This window comes from Nansenia antarctica (genome assembly GCF_963989245.1).
Source record: "Nansenia antarctica genome assembly, chromosome: 11".
In the NCBI taxonomy this organism is placed as follows: domain Eukaryota; kingdom Metazoa; phylum Chordata; class Actinopteri; order Argentiniformes; family Microstomatidae; genus Nansenia; species Nansenia antarctica.
The window spans coordinates 10099764-10115513 of NC_137681.1; the positions used below are offsets into that span (position 1 = coordinate 10099764).

At 44.2% G+C, this 15750-nt stretch overlaps 1 protein-coding gene across 1 annotated transcript in view; it reads left to right on the top strand.

The window, feature by feature from the left end:
- chst15 (carbohydrate sulfotransferase 15) overlaps nucleotides 1–14098 on the top strand; it is a gene marked incomplete at both ends in the record, with an annotated part of 18404 nt that extends 4306 nt beyond the window's left edge. Inside the window, 9 exons of the mRNA XM_080542253.1 lie at nucleotides 3453–3596; nucleotides 5913–6069; nucleotides 6685–6841; nucleotides 8750–8897; nucleotides 10712–10910; nucleotides 12578–12680; nucleotides 13046–13247; nucleotides 13542–13776; nucleotides 13870–14098. Of these exons, the coding sequence (XP_080398379.1) occupies nucleotides 3453–3596; nucleotides 5913–6069; nucleotides 6685–6841; nucleotides 8750–8897; nucleotides 10712–10910; nucleotides 12578–12680; nucleotides 13046–13247; nucleotides 13542–13776; nucleotides 13870–14098 (1574 nt within the window). The remainder of the gene's footprint in view (nucleotides 1–3452; nucleotides 3597–5912; nucleotides 6070–6684; nucleotides 6842–8749; nucleotides 8898–10711; nucleotides 10911–12577; nucleotides 12681–13045; nucleotides 13248–13541; nucleotides 13777–13869) is intronic.
- Between the last annotated feature and the right edge of the window lie 1652 nt (nucleotides 14099–15750).

Here is a 15750-nt window from a genome sequence, read left to right on the forward strand (position 1 = left end):
CATTGCTTTGTGTCATCCTATCATCAAATGAGATAAGCAGACTTTAGATTCAGGAGTTGCTCTGTGTGATGTATTGAAAGTCACCCCAGCTACCATCAAGAACACTCTTATTATCTAGAGCGGCTACTCCTTTGTTTTTCTCTTTATCAGAGGCAATTATTTAGATTCATGAATAATGGAGACTCTTCAGCGACGTGAGTAGCAGGCGTAAGTAGTGTGTGTGTGTGTGTGTGTGTGTGTGTGTGTGTGTGTGTGTGTGTGTGTTGTGCTCTGGTTCAGCATTCAAGAGTGTGTAGGCGGACAAATGTATTGCCTGGCAAGGAGGATATGGTAACAATCAGCCTCTCAACTGATGGCACAGTGTTCACAGTCACCACTGATTTCAAATGTACATTACAGTAAACAGTTTCAATAATAGCTTCCTGAAGGGCTCAAAAGATGTGCTCAGGGGAGACAAATATTTAGATCGTCTCAAAATCCGGGTCACCCTCTGTTTACCAGTTTCCTGGCCCCAGATTAAGTCAACTATTTGACTAAAAAGCCTCCTCAGTGGAGTCTCCATTAAGTATGCAGTTTAGTCCGGGAAGTGGCTTAATCTGTGTCTAAGAAACCACTAGCCACTAGTGCCTATGGCCTGTTGCTAAGGCCGATAACTGGCTGATAGCCACAGTTTTCTACAGACACGCAATACAGTTCCTGTTTTGTTTCTCTGAAATGCAAACAAACGGAAAGAACACACTACATCCTAATCAATCATCTGTAGGAAGTGTTAACACAGAACATTGATCAAAGTCTTTCTAAATCCCCCATGTGTAATGACAGAAATTGAAAACTTAAGTACTGTAATATGTCACAATTTGCACTTAAACTGTATTTGCCAATGTTGATTATGTAGATACATTGCTATTTGCATATTATGTAAAGCAGAACCTAATTCAGGCTATCTTATGGTACACTACAAGTTACACTGTTTTGAGCATGTGAAAATGGATGTTAAAGATCCCTCTGCTTGACGGCTTTGCTTGTGCTGGCGTTGTCGCACAGCAGTGAGTGTCGTGGCCCAGAGCTATGTTTCTATTCTGGATTCTTAAGTTATTGTTGCATTTCACTTATACCCATCCTTACCCGTCCTTTCATTTGTTCTCTCTCTCTCTCTCTCTCCCTTTTTCTCTTGCTCCATCTCTCTTTTTAGTATTGCACTTAGGGCATTGTACGGGTAATCAGCACTTTTCTCTTCACGCGTCCCTTGAGAACACTCTGAAGTTAAATGTTCTTGTATTTTTTTTGTTTTTGTTTTTTCAATTCCTGTGAGTCAGCACTCATCCAATGTAGGGGAAAGAATGTAATGTGATTTCTGCTACATGACCTACATGAGAAAGAGATCTGGGGGTGAAAGAGATCCACAGCATCATGAATACATAGTATGAATACACAGTATCTCTCAAGACATGGAGGGAGGTTTCCCCTCACACGTCTCCGTAATGAGCTTTCACATTTTGTTTATCCCTGTAAAAGCGTGTAAACGCGCCTCCACATCCTATTTCAATATGACATCTCTCATGAATATATATATAATGCCAGAAACTGGCATATTTCAGGAAACCATTCTGTTTACTGACATAGTAATGCAAAAACCTGCCTTTTATGTTCCAGAGTGACACCATTGTGTCCCCTGTCTATAATAACAACTTACAGCACCGCAACATCACGACTATCATGGTCAAGTTCAAATATCCCCATCTGCGCTGTCAAATTGCTTATCTTTTCGATAGCACAGCTGGTCAACATCGGGTATTTGAGGAGTTGGTCACATGTGTCGGCCACTCAAAGGTCTCGGTTGGAGAAGTTTGAATCGTGGTGCTACTGTTTGCAACGACTTGACATCTGTTTCATTAGCAATGGACACTTAAGCCATTATATTACCCTATTCCCCACGTGCTCCTTTCAAGTCTCATACTGTCATAGGGATTTACTATATTATATCGTGTAATAAAGACGTTGTTTATAGATCCACAAAACGTAAAATGAAAAGCTGAGCTTAACTTATCCTGGTGAAAATGAGTTGTATAATCATCACCATATGACTCAGAGACCACTAACGCTGCAGACTACAGGATAATACCTGGCCTTCAGGCAGACTGGTGTTCCATAATTAGGAACAGACCGTATGGTCACACTTTACATTAACTTACCCTTATACAGTACTTGTGTCGTAATGCAGTAATGAGTGGTTAGTGAGTAATGAGGTAATTACATGGTATGCTATGGTCCTTACTCCATATTGTATTTACACAAACCACTCAGCTCAGCTACAATGCAATTACAAGAGAGACATTACTAGTCATTATTAGTGACCAGAGAACGTTGTTTTCCTGTGCGGAGCAGTCGATCCTGTTGTCAAGTCAAGTCAAGTCATGTTTATTTTAGGGCTGGGACCGTAACGTGTTAATTTCGGTTAATTAATTATAGAAAAAATAACGCATTAACTTTTTTAACGCATTTTATTTTATTTCATTTGGCCTCCCACTTCTGTCCCTTGTGAGAGACTTTTCTCCCTTGCAGGCAACATAGTGCAAAAAAAGAGGGCAGCCTTGAGCTCTGAACAGGTAAACAAGATAGTTTGTCTCATCAACTGGCTGAAAGAGAAGAAGCAGAAGAAGTAGTAGGCTTAGAGGTATTTTATTTATATAGCACTTTTTACAACAACAAGACAGCCGCCCAAGGTGCTCAACAGATAAAACACTAGTAAAAGAAAACAACAAATAAAAATACACTAAAACAAAAACAAGGTGCAATACAGAATACAACAGGTGCAGAAATAAAAGTGCAGAAAAGTGCAGTTGTCGGGAGGCAGGCTCAACTCGTGTCAAAGGCCAGGGAGAAGAGGTACGTCTTAGCTAATGTTTTAAAAGCCTCGATGCTCTGGGCAGATCTGACGTGGAGGGGGAGGCTATTCCAGAGCCTAGGGGCAGCCTTTGCAAAGGCTCTATCCCCTCTGGTTTTTAGCCTGGTCCTAGGGACCTCCAGCAGCAGCTGGTCAGCTGACCTTAGGGCCCGGAATGGGGTATGGTGGCATAGGAAATCAGCTAAGTACGGAAGTGCCTGCCCGTTTTGATTTAAAAACAATCAAATGTAATTTAAAATCGATGCGGAAGCAGACAGGGAGCCAGTGGAGTGAGGCCAGGATTGGTGTAATATAGGCTTGCATGGTACAATTTGGACTTGGACCCTTTTAGACTTGGTATACTGTGTGTGCGTTACTTGAGTGTGACCTTTCTCACCATCCTGCCTTTTCTTTTCTGCTCTTGTTGTACCTGAATGCTGCAATGCGTGTCAATGTTGAGGAACCAAAGCAAAATAATTGTACTCTTGTGTGCTTGTACAGTAAGATAAGTAATTTAAAAAATAAGTAATAAAAGCGGTTCTGATTGTGATTCTTCCCTCTCCCTCAGGTATCATCCGTCTGAGTGAGGGTTTCCATGACCGCTACCCAGTGGAAGACTACCTGGACCTCTTTGATCTGGCCGCCTACCAGATCCAAGATCACCTGACAGGCAACTCCTCTGGAGCTCCCAGTCAACGCAACATCATCATAGGTACACCACTGTGTTAATCGAAAATGTTTTTTTGCATCTACAGTGTGTACAATGTTTTCAACCCCGTAACTCTAAAAAATCATTCTTGGAAACCCGGTGCATTTACGAGATGTTTTGTGGTGTGGCCGATAGGATCAAGATATGAATCAAGCAGCAGTACTAGCAATATCAAACTGAATCACTTCCAAGTATTTGAGCGTGTGCAAAACAGCTTCCTGCTCGGTAATGAGAAGCGTTTTCCGTTGAAAGAGGACATCTGGTGTACCAGAGGACAGTTTTAACCTGACCCCCTTTCCCTGCTGAGTCGTGTGAGTCACCCTGGTCGAGTGTCAGTCGTGTGACAGCGGGCAGTGGAATGACGAGTGAGGCATGCTCTCCTCCCTCCCCCTCCATAGTAGCCAATGGGCAGTGACTCTTGAGTGACCTGACACTCAACCGCACTCCCCGTCGTGAAAACATATACACGTATTTAAAAAAAGGTTGGCGGGGCTGCCTGACTGAACGCTGCCGTATACAAACAGTCACAGGGAACCTGTGGGTTTTTCTGTCAAACCGCCTTAAGCTGTCTTGAGGCGATGGCGGTGACGACGACGGTTGCCATGACGACGGGGCGGGAAACGTTGACAGGAAACTTCCTCATTAAAGGGTATAGAATGACTCAGTCTATCAGAGACTCCTGTAGACTCATCAAACACTTCGGTCCAGTGCAATTGCGATGCTGTGCAGAGCCTATGGGGCCTTAGAATGGACGCATTGTTTATGTGTCACAACAATAATATCCGCCGCGGGGGTAGAGAAGTCTCGCTAACTTCCTTCCTCTATCTCCATATTCCCGCTCCCAGCCTCCCCTCCATCTGTCTCCCCTCCTCTCTCTCTCTCTCTCTCTCTCTCTCTCTCTCTCTCTCTCTCTCTCTCTCTCTCCTTTTCCCTTCCAGACCAAGCAGAAGTTTAAATCTCTGCCCGGTTGGAAAAAGAAACTGATTTCAGTAGTCAACAATAGCCTTTTCACACTGGGTCGAGTTGGTGCATTGAGCGGGGCTTAGCATGCCGCCCCGTTTTGTTGCCCTCTTTAAATAAATAATCCATCTGACGGGGAGCGTGGTGCCAAAGCCCTCTTCAGTATTCACACCATACCCTCAGAGAGCCCAGCAAGGTGCAGGCCAGCGGCCAGGATCCTGGGCCTCCAACCCCCCCCCCCCCCCCCCCACACACACACACACACAACCCTCTCAGCCTATACAGCCAAGCCACTGGGAAAACACTGGAGGCATGCTGCCTGGCTCCACCGCCTTCTGTTTTGCCCTGTTTCCAGCCCCCTCTAAATGAACACTTCTTAATGGACACGAGGGGCTTTCGTAATAGGCTTTGACCAGTGGTCTGTGGACTCGGAGCGAATAACGATGATACATGATGGAACGCTGTGATTCGTTCTGGTTCCATTCTGATGGTGCTCATCGCAGAGCCCGAAATAGAAAAGCGGGCCGGTTTTTCTTTCAGAGCGGATGAACAGATAGGAGGACCAGGGCTGCTTTGTGTTTTGTTCTATTACATTACGTTTGAGGAGTGTAGGGTGGATAACCAGGGGAGACACAACCCAATAAATCACTGATCCTATTCTCTTTCCCACTGCCTGAGTAACGTCTGGTCTCCAGTCCCCCGAGCAATGACTTTGCATGACTCAGTACGCTATCTGGGAGTAACTAAAACATTGCGATGGGTAAAAGGAATTATTTCCATGACTTCTCACAGCAGGGATTTTTTATTTAGGGTTAGGGTTAGGGTTATTATATACCGTATATATAATGTTTTTGACTCTTCTATGTAATTGACTTGTTTGGTTGTGTTCACTGCCGGACATTGTGACCAACAGTACTTTGTCTAGACTCGACGTGTGATTATAGAGGCAATGCAATATTTAGTTACCCAGAACGCACAAGAAGAATACCAGTGTTTTGAGGCCATTCGTGGATAAAGAGAGAGAGAGAGAGAGAGAGAGAGAGAGAGAGAGAGAGAGAGAGAGAGAGAGAGAGAGAGAGAGAGAGAGAGAGAGAGACCGTGTGTGTGTGTGTGTGTTTGTGTGTGTGTGTGGGTGCATGTGTGTATGTGTGTGTGTGTGTGTGTGTGTGTGTGTGAGTGTGTGTGTGTGTGTGTGTATGTGTATGTGTGTGTGTGTATGTGTATGTGTGTGTGTGTGTGTGTGTGTGTGTGTGTGTGTGGGTGCATATGTGTGGGTGTATGTGTGTGGGTGTATGTGTATGTGTATGTGTATGTGTGTGTGTGTTTTATGTTCTTAACGTATGGATGTGTGTTTCCCAGGAGAAGCCAGCGCGTCCACCATGTGGGACAACAATGCCTGGGTGTATTTCTATGACAACGCCACTGAGGGGGAGCCCCCCTTCCTCATCCAGGACTTTGTCCACGCCCTGCAGCCAGACGCCAGGTTCATCGTGATGCTCAGGGACCCCGTGGAGAGGTTGGAATACTCTCTCACTCCGTCCTCTTCCACCTCTCAATCCATCTCAGCAGCTAGCGAAAGAGAGACAGTCTAGACATGTTCCAATTCAACCCCCACTGTGCTTGGGTGCTATTGCCTGGCTATGTGCTGACTCACAGACTCACTCACAGTGATATTCAAACACATTTGAGTAAACAAGGACATTTCCACATTTCTTTTTTATTCAGACTTTGTTACTATGAAGGATTTGTTGTGCCACAATTCAGTCTGTGTCTGAAAAGGTTATGATATGATGACGTGTTTATAAGAGAGCTGGATTCTCAATAAAAAAAGGATTAGTTTGCTCTGAACAGGTGTTTTTACTTCAGTGGATGTCTGAACATGCTCAATTGAATTGGTTTTGTCTGTCAAATCACAGCCTACGCCATTTAGCCCAAAAGGAATTCCAGGAGAAATTATTTGCATGCTTAATTTGAATATTTTAATATTTTTCCTAATTGCATAATTACTTTTTATTCTGATGAATAAACGAGACAACAAAGGTAAATCATTGAAGCTTCAATGAAGGGGACTGTCACAGAATCCGAGTTGGGGTTGATGCTAAAATGACATCTTTTTCTGTTGATCCTCTAGGTTATACTCAGACTATCTTTACTTCGGTATCGCCAATAAGTCTGCGGAGGATTTCCATGAGAAGGTGTCGGAGTCGCTCCAGCTGTTCGAGGGGTGCCTTACGGAGTACAGAATGCGCTCCTGTGTGTATAACACTACTCTCAACAATGCCATGCCAGTGAGTAAACAGGGGTTTTACCTTTTGGTTTGGTTTCACAGAGCATGCATGCTATGTTAGCTTCACTAGGTAAAAGAGACGGGGAGAGAAAGAGAGCGAGAGAGAGAAGGAGAGAGAGAGGGAGAGAAAGAGAGAGAGTGACAGAGAAAGTGAAAGAGAGAGAGAGTAAAACCTCTCTTCGTTAGCCCATGCGGTGACCTGCAGAGTGTTTTCTATGAAAGGAACTGGCACCTCTGTCAAACCCACAGACCATTAGAAGCACTTCTTCTCAGCGCCTTGTTCCGTGCCAGCCCGGTTCATCGCCCCCTCTGAGCCGGAAAATGGTTCTTGTGGTCATTCTCACTCCCACAGAGAGAAGAACCAGACGAGTGGCAGGCTAGCACTGAGTCTCGGGGTCGCGTACGCTGCCAGCTTCTCCCACAGTGCCCCGGGGCATGGGGATGGACAGGGTGAAGGGGAGGGAGGGAGGGAGGTGAGGAGGAGTGTGGCAATTCCTCTCTTTGGCTCTCTCAGGCAGGCCTGTATTCACGAGTGGGCCTCTTCTGCCCTTCCCTCTGCCAGCCAGCCTGCCAACTGAAGCAGCTTTTATGTCCTCTCTGGGAGCCCTCACATTCACTCTTCCAGGCCTAATTGTCCATTGGCTAATATCACTGGGAGTTATTAGACAATGTGAGGTGCTTTATGACAACCTGTTGTACATGTGCCCACATTTGATAAAGGTTATTGTAGAGCAAAGCTCAGACAAAAGAGAGACATCAACAACAGCAGCAGCATAAACAGTAGTGTACTGTATGTGTTTGATAGGCCATGTATATGAATGAATGAATGAATGAATGAATGAATGGTCTTTATTGTCATTGCTATAGTACAGGTACCAAACAACGAAATTTGGGAGGGGTGGCTCCCCTGGTGCTAGGAAATATATATATATATTTTTTTTTTTAAATAATAAAAAAAATAAAAAAAACAAGAAGGGAAAGTACCAAATGGTTTTTAACGAAGCCGTTGTATAGTTATGTAATTTCGTCCCCCTGGCTACGAATGACTGATCTTTATTGTGGATTGTAAGAGGTACAACGACATTTAAAAGAGAAGCAATCTCTGACATCCATTTGGCGGTTCAAAGAAATACACCCAAACAGAATTGAATCTGGATCAAGTTCATAAGTTCACAACCTATTCCAGTTCTGTGTTTGTGTTTTCGCTCTCAGAGTGGCTGGCCTTTATAGTAGCTGCAGCATTGTTGTGAATCAATAAACCATTCCACCCTTTAGATTTTAACATCCCGTACTGAGAGACACACAAACTGAAATACGCGACCACCATCCTTAGGTGGTCGGGACGGTTATGAAACAGTTCAAAATCATTCTGATTGAGGACAAAATCGAAGATTCCGCGAAGGTCGTGTCGTCCAGATGTTCACGGCGGACGCCGAGGGGGGCGTGTCCTGCGGGACAGTCTTGCCCCGTCCTCCTGACTAACCATGGCGGTCCGGATCCTTCTGTTCCCTCAAGCCCTGGGGCCTCAGCCAATCACACCCCACGACACCGCAGCATATCAAAGCCTCCTCACAGCGGCCCGGTGGACCCAGCCAAGTGTGTGAAAAAAGATAAAAGGAGAAAACCTCGCTGGTGGAATTCCCCCAGTCCCTCTCTGCCCAGTGGCGTTAGCTTCTTAAAGACTTTCAACCATGCACGTGTCGCTTTGTCAATTGTGTTTCTCCGAACTGAAGAGGAAATTGCTTGGCCGTTGACAGAGAAGCAGCATCTCAGGTTGATCGTCGGTGTTGTCCTCTGTCTCCAGGTCAGATTGACAGTCTGTGTGTCCTCTGTCTCCAGGTCAGATTGATAGTCTGTGTGTCCTCTGTCCCCAGGTCAGGTTGATAGTCTGTGTGTCCTCTGTCCCCAGGTCAGGTTGCAGGTTGGCCTGTACATCGTCTACATCATGGACTGGCTGACAGTCTTCAGCAGGGATCAGATTCTGGTCCTGAGGCTGGAAGACCACGCCTCTAATCGGAAATACACAATGCACAAAGTCTTCGACTTCCTCAACTTGGGTATGTATATCACACAGTACCATCTCCCCTAACCCTGCCACCCCCCTGGACATGCATACAACCCCTACCCCTACCAACCCCTACCCCTAACCATCTCCCCTAACCCTGCCACCCCCCTCCCCGTTCGTTAACTCTGTGTTCTATGTGCTCATGTTATCTGTTGCTTATTGTTTATGTGTTTTCTGTTTTTTCCCATATTGTCATTGTCTTTGAGCCTTGGAAAAGCGCTATATAAATATAATGAATTATTATTATTACCACTCCTCCAGTGGAAGTAGAAATCAGAGGACATCATCGCTGATTCCTTTACATGCGTTACAATGAACCTGTCCCCTCCAATTTCTACCTCCACTAAGCCTACACTGAACTCTTCCTATTCCTATTCCAGGTGACAATCACTGACTATAACAATATACTGAGAAAACATAAATAATAAGAAATCAATAATGTCATTAGCGGGATGTTTGGAGGCATTCAGATGCATAGCATGTTACGGTACCATTCCCATGCTTTTCCCACTCTAACCAGAGAAGGTCAGCACAACCTGAACTGCTCACTAACAAACACACATACTGTACACCCTGGCTTCAAAACCCCCTGCTCAATTTCCTGATCTGCTGAAGTGTGCTGAACATACAGTCCCACTCTCAAAGGCTTGCTAACGTATTTGCTCTAGCTCAGCAGTGAAGGTTCTGGACCTTAATTGGGGAGCTAGAGGTTGCTAGTGAGGTTAGGGATAGGAATCGATAAGGAATTGATACCGATACCGTTATCGATCCTGCTTATCGGTGTGATTCTTTATCTATTCCTGATATATTTTCTGTGTGAAGAAAAGTAGGCCTACACAGGTTTTCAGCGTCAACGCAGCTGTTTTATTATCTCTTGAGTCTCTGAACACAGTGTACTACAGATATGTCTGCCTAATAACATTTGAACATGTTAAAATGAATTACAGAAAAATAGGCATGTATGCCTAGTAACATTTGAATAAAATGTCAAAAAGGGAATATTTGAACCAACTATAAAATGTAACTGTCAAATAAAATAAACAATTCTTCTTTAGAATGTAGAAGGTGTGGCTAAAACGAGATCATGTTCAGACTGATGTCTGTCCTTTTTAGAATTCCGATGGATCAAACAATTTGGAACCGGTTCTCAACTGGAACTGGTTCTCGATTCCCATCCCTAAGTGAGGGGCATAGTGAGAGAGAGAGAGAGAGAGAGAGAGAGAGAGAGAGAGAGAGAGAGAGAGAGAGAGAGAGAGAGAGAGCTTGCACACTGTCACTGTCTTAGCTTCACTGGCTCAGGGAGGGAGACTGAGACTGAGAGAGAGAGAGAGAGAGAGAGAGAGAGAGAGAGAGAGAGAGAGAGAGAGAGAGAGAGAGAGAGAGAGAGAGAGAGAGAGAGAGGGAGAGAGAGAGAGAGCATGAGTGGAGGTATGCCGCGGCTGGGGGTAGTTAGCTGCTCTGTGGTGTACAGCTACAGTGTTGTTCCCTGCACCCTCACCCTTCTGTCATGCCGGCCCTCCACAGACTCCACAGACTGCCCTTAAGATCTGACAACCAAACTTTTTCAAAGTAATGCCAACACTAGCAAAGGTGGGAGAATTCCCCACAAAGCAAAATCAGTGGTAGTCAAAGATACTTGTTCTGTGCTATGCTAATTTACACAGTGAAACTATCCATCACGGACCCCCTTACCGGCTTCATAATGAAACATGTCCATGTAGAAAGGAGGGAGGGACTATGCAGTGTTTACTGTATGTGGCTTACAATGTGTGTGTGTGTGTGTGTGCGTGTGTGTGTTTTTCTCAGGTCCGTTGACGGAGCAGAAGGAGGCTGAGATCACTAGGAGCCCGGCGTCCAACACCAGGAGGCTAGCGGACAAGAACCTCGGACCCATGCTCCACATCACCAAGCAGATTCTGCGTGACTTCTACACCCCATTTAATGAGAAACTGGCCAAAGTGCTCAGGAACGACTCGTTCCGCTGGGAGAACCATTCAAAGCTTGTGTAAATTATTCCCACTCAAAACCACTTTCAACACATCAATGAATCCCTTTGTTTTTGGTTCATCTCTCCCAGATTTCACTTAAAGTGCCCAGGGGAAGAATCAACGTTCTTATTTTTTAAAAAAACTTTTTTTAAGTTATAATGCCGAGATGAATCAAAGATAGAATATAGCACAAGACGTTGTGTTCTGATGATTTTTGGGCTTTGTTGTTTTTTTATTTCAAAAAGGCCATCCTATACCTTTTTGTGACCAGATGTACATTAAACAGAGGACTAAAGGAAGAACAGTCTTGTGTTATCTTTTCTGATCTTTTCACTCTTTCTTGTCTCTTTAATAAAGGATGTTAGGCATGAAGGAACAAAGCAACTATCCCAGTCCCCAGAGGGTTCACAGCTCCTTCCCGAACAGTGTGTAAATGATTCAAGTGTAATAATAATATCATCATTCGGGATTATGTACAACACATCTCATGGTACAGCAATACCAAACTGACTACCAGGCTTTCCTCTGAGTGAAAGCGTTGAGTATTAATACTACAATACTACCATCTGCTGGTTGATATGTGTAACAACAGGTCAAATAAGCACCAGTAGTCTTGGGTTGCCAGACTAATGTAAGCAATGAGCCAAGACTATCTAGCAGAGTAGGATTAGGTCTCGGTCATCTCTCACTCAACACAAATGACAATATTACAGTCTCTTCAAATCAGATAAGAAATGATAATAATGTAATCCCATGCTCTCTTTTACGGAGGAGTCCTGCTTAAAAACACTCATAAATGTACCTTCAAACTTACAAACATAATATGGTTAATTAATGACATATCAATTACAATATACTGGAAACTATTGGAAACTATTCCTACAGATGAGCAGCTGGGCAGAGTGATAAACGGTCTGAGAACTGCAACTGCTGCGTGCATGTAAATTGTGTAACCGTAGTCAAGGACAGGTTTTATTTACAGAAAACAAAGTTTAACTCTCAAACTCTTGGTTTTTCGAAACTTGCGACATGTGCATGTGTGAGTTCAACCAAAACTCAAGACTCCTATCTGGGGACAGTGATTTCTCCTCCACAGGCATACAGAGAGAAGGTGATGCTATCCCTCTCTCTCTCTCTCTCTCTCTCGCTCTCGCTCTCTCTCCTTTCTCCAGACCGTCATTCCTTCAAAAAGCAGCTCGTTGACGGGACTCCTCTCTAGGTTCTCCTCTCTAGGTTCTCCTCTCTAGGTTCATCTCTCCAGGTTCATCTCTCTAGGTTCATCTCTCTAGGTTCTCCTCTCTAGGTTCTCCTCTCTAGGTTCATCTCTCTAGGTTCATCTCTCTAGGTTCATCTCTCTAGGTTCATCTCTCTAGGTTCTCCTCTCTAGGTTCATCTCTCTAGGTTCACCTCTCTAGGTTCATCTCTCTAGGTTCTCCACTCTAGGTTAATCTCTCTAGGTTCATCTCTCTAGGTTCATCTCTCTAAGTTCATCTCTCTAGGTTCACCTCTCTAGGTTCACCTCTCTAGGTTCACCTCTCTAGGTTCATCTCTCTAGGTTCATCTCTCTAGGTTCATCTCTCGGCAGGTTAGGGCTTTGTGATGTAAGGTTTGGGCATCGCTTCCTTTTAGGTGGTTGTAGAGTTGAATGGCTCTTTTTCTGAACTGTGATAAATGCCACCATCAGGGAGTCGGGTGACAAATGTCAGGGTCTCCTGGGGATGCATGCACTGTCGGAATGTGACACTGTCTCCTACCCCTGTGGAAAGGGCAAGATATCTGCGCTGAAAGTACTCCTAGGAATGCCTGGTCTCAATACAGTGCTTGGGGAACCTGATGCCACTCACAGTGACCTAAGAGACACCGGGACCAAGTTCTTCCTCGCACTGTAAGGGCAGAAGAAGGCCAAGTCAATGAATAATGCTCACCACCAGACCTATAGACGGAGGAAAAAGCCACCTGAACTGAAAAAGCTTCCTCCGACTGATGTCAACATGATGCTGAACATACTGCATGCTCGTGCAGATCAGAGGGAGCCACCTGCAGAGGCCAGAGACATCACTAAATTCGGATGGGAGGTTGCTAACGGAGGGGCTGTCATGCCCGCTGTAGCCATTCAGGCAGTGGCTCCAGTTAATTGGCTTGATGTCACCAGCTGCAGCTGCAGCACATTGAAGACCTGCATCCAAAAAACCTGCAGCTGTCATGGCTGCAAGTCTCAGCTGCACTGACTATTGCAAGTGTGAAGGCGGTGAGGTCCACTGCTGCAACCCTTTCACAATACATGAAGACAAAGAAGATGAGGAGGCTGAAGGGAGTGAGGAGAGAGATGATGAAGAGGGTGAAGGCCATTGAGAGTGAGGTTGTGGTTGTTGTTAACTTTAAATGAACGTATTGCTGTTTCCTATATTTTATGATTTATGATTTATTAGCATTAATTTATGTAAATGGTTGGATTTTCTAACTTTCAACTTTAAAAACTTCTTGTGCACTATGCAGTATAGTGCCATTAAATTAAACTTACTCTGTGAAGTCTGTGACGTTTAAAAAAAAACTCAAAACAAAAAGTCAAGACTTAGACTCTAAGATCACCTTGGGGCACTACTTTCAACACAGGAAATATGACCTATGACCAGCTGGTGGACTCTCAGAAAAAGCAGCAAGCTGCAGTGCAGAGTACGGAGGTGGTGGGCTGGAGGCCAGTGCAGTTGGCAGGATCGGACTGGCGCAGGTGTCAGCGCAGCGCACACTCCAGGAGCTGGAAGAGGTGCTACGGCAGCTAGAGGTGCTGTTTTCCCTCAGCCTGGGGCCTCATGTGCTCCTTCTGCTGGGTGGCTCCCCAGTGCTCCCTGAGGAGCTGTACGAGGTCAACATGGAAGTAGTTATGTGAGCTGCTAGCGACCGGAGCCTCAGAGTTTCTGCCTGCTTGCGGCAAGTCTTTCGCACACTCTTTGTGGCAGACCTCTTGTCTGATACCAGACCTGTCCGCATAATGACCACTACAGTCATGGTCCTGGGCCACAGGGATTGTGGCGTTGGCTGGTCTCGGCCTAAACTGGACTTCAAGGTGCCCACACGGGTAAAGAGACAGGTTATTGCCCCGTCTTGTGATCCTGGCATCTCTGGGCCACCTCGGGCAGAGCCGACGGACTGGCAGGATTATGTGTGGTTCCAGGCCTTCATTCCCATCAAGGGGTTCACCAAGTGACATGCCAAGAGAAGGCTTCAGCCATGATGGGATAAGAGGTGTTCAAAGGGGCAGGATGAATACAAAACCTTTCCCTCAGGAACCGCCGCCTGAAACCCTGAGCCGAGGAACAATAATGTTTTTATTGTAATTCAGCAGAATGAATGGCATTCCTGTGGCCTACCAGACTGTACAGATTTGAATGAATGATGTGTACTTTTAGCTAGGATTTAGTTAGGGCTGCACGATTATGGCTAAAATGATCATTTGAAAACATGATTATTTTGCTCAATATTGTGATCACGATTATTATTCGTGATTTTTCATCCATTTTGGGGGAACATAATCATTTTATTGCACTTTGTAAATGAACAGAAAACCTGCCTTCACAATAATAATGTATTTTATAAACCTATAAATAAATAAACTCAAACGTTTTTCAACATCCTGGGGAATATTCCATCAATGTTGCTAAAAGACAATCCAGGCGAGATTTGTCAAAATAAACTTGGATTTTCATTTAGCAACGTTGGAATACCCCCCAGACCCCAGCATCTCAAAACACATTTAGACCAGAATGATCCAGATACATTTTTGCTCAGATCTGGCAGATTTTGAAGAGTGAAGGGGAAATCAGACAAATCAATCTGATCCTGGATAGCAAAACATAATCCAGAACATTCTGAACCAGATTAAACATTTTTAAATACTAGGCCCAGGTAATGTGGGACTAAATCTGGGCTCCTTTCAGGATACAAATATGCAGATCATTGTAATCAATACAGGATCTCGAGAAAAACATACATTTAGTTTAGTCCTAAATCAGCACCAGTTTAAGATCAATTAATCAATCAAATTTCAATCAATCACATGCATTTCAATAGCTTACATAGCTTTCTTTGCTTTTTGAAATGTGGAGACACAAACAAGGTTTACCTCAAAACTATCCTTACTGCATCAAACGTTTGATCAAAAGCAAAGTGTGGTACTTGGCCCTTTCTGTGGATCGTGTTTGATACAATAAAACGATGTGAATGAATAATAATATAAAGACATTCTTATTAGTGCAGCAACTTAGTTATTTTCACCTTTATTGTAGATCAAGGGGTCCACAAATGGACTCAAATTTCTCTGCTACATTAAATGGCCAACTTATATTTGGGGGGGGGGGGTTTAGGGGTACATGCTGAAAACACAAGCTCAGCCAATAGCACTTCTAAATGTTTCTGAGTACAACAACAGTACAACAACTTTTGTTCTCAAAAACCTTTAAATCAAGAGATGTGTTTGTGAAACAAAGGCATTCAATACAGGGTGTTCCGTTCACACATTCTGCTCATCAGATAAATCAGTTTGATTCAATTGGTTTAGTTTTGCTAAATGACATCACAAACCTATGACGTAAACTATTGTAGCTAACAGCTGCTAGGCTATTTATCGGTTAAAATTAACTGAATCTTGTCCATAACTTCAGGTAACTATCAAATAGAATGACAACATTACCAAGTAACTCAAGTCTTTCAAAAAAGGCTACCACTCTCTGCAATTACTACTAGACAGCAGGCAAACTGTTATAGTTCATGTTTACTTCAGTCACCATCCGATGAAACCAACGAACCAACCTATAACGCAAGTGATGGTAAAGATGGGTGGATTTGATTTGTAATGAAAAC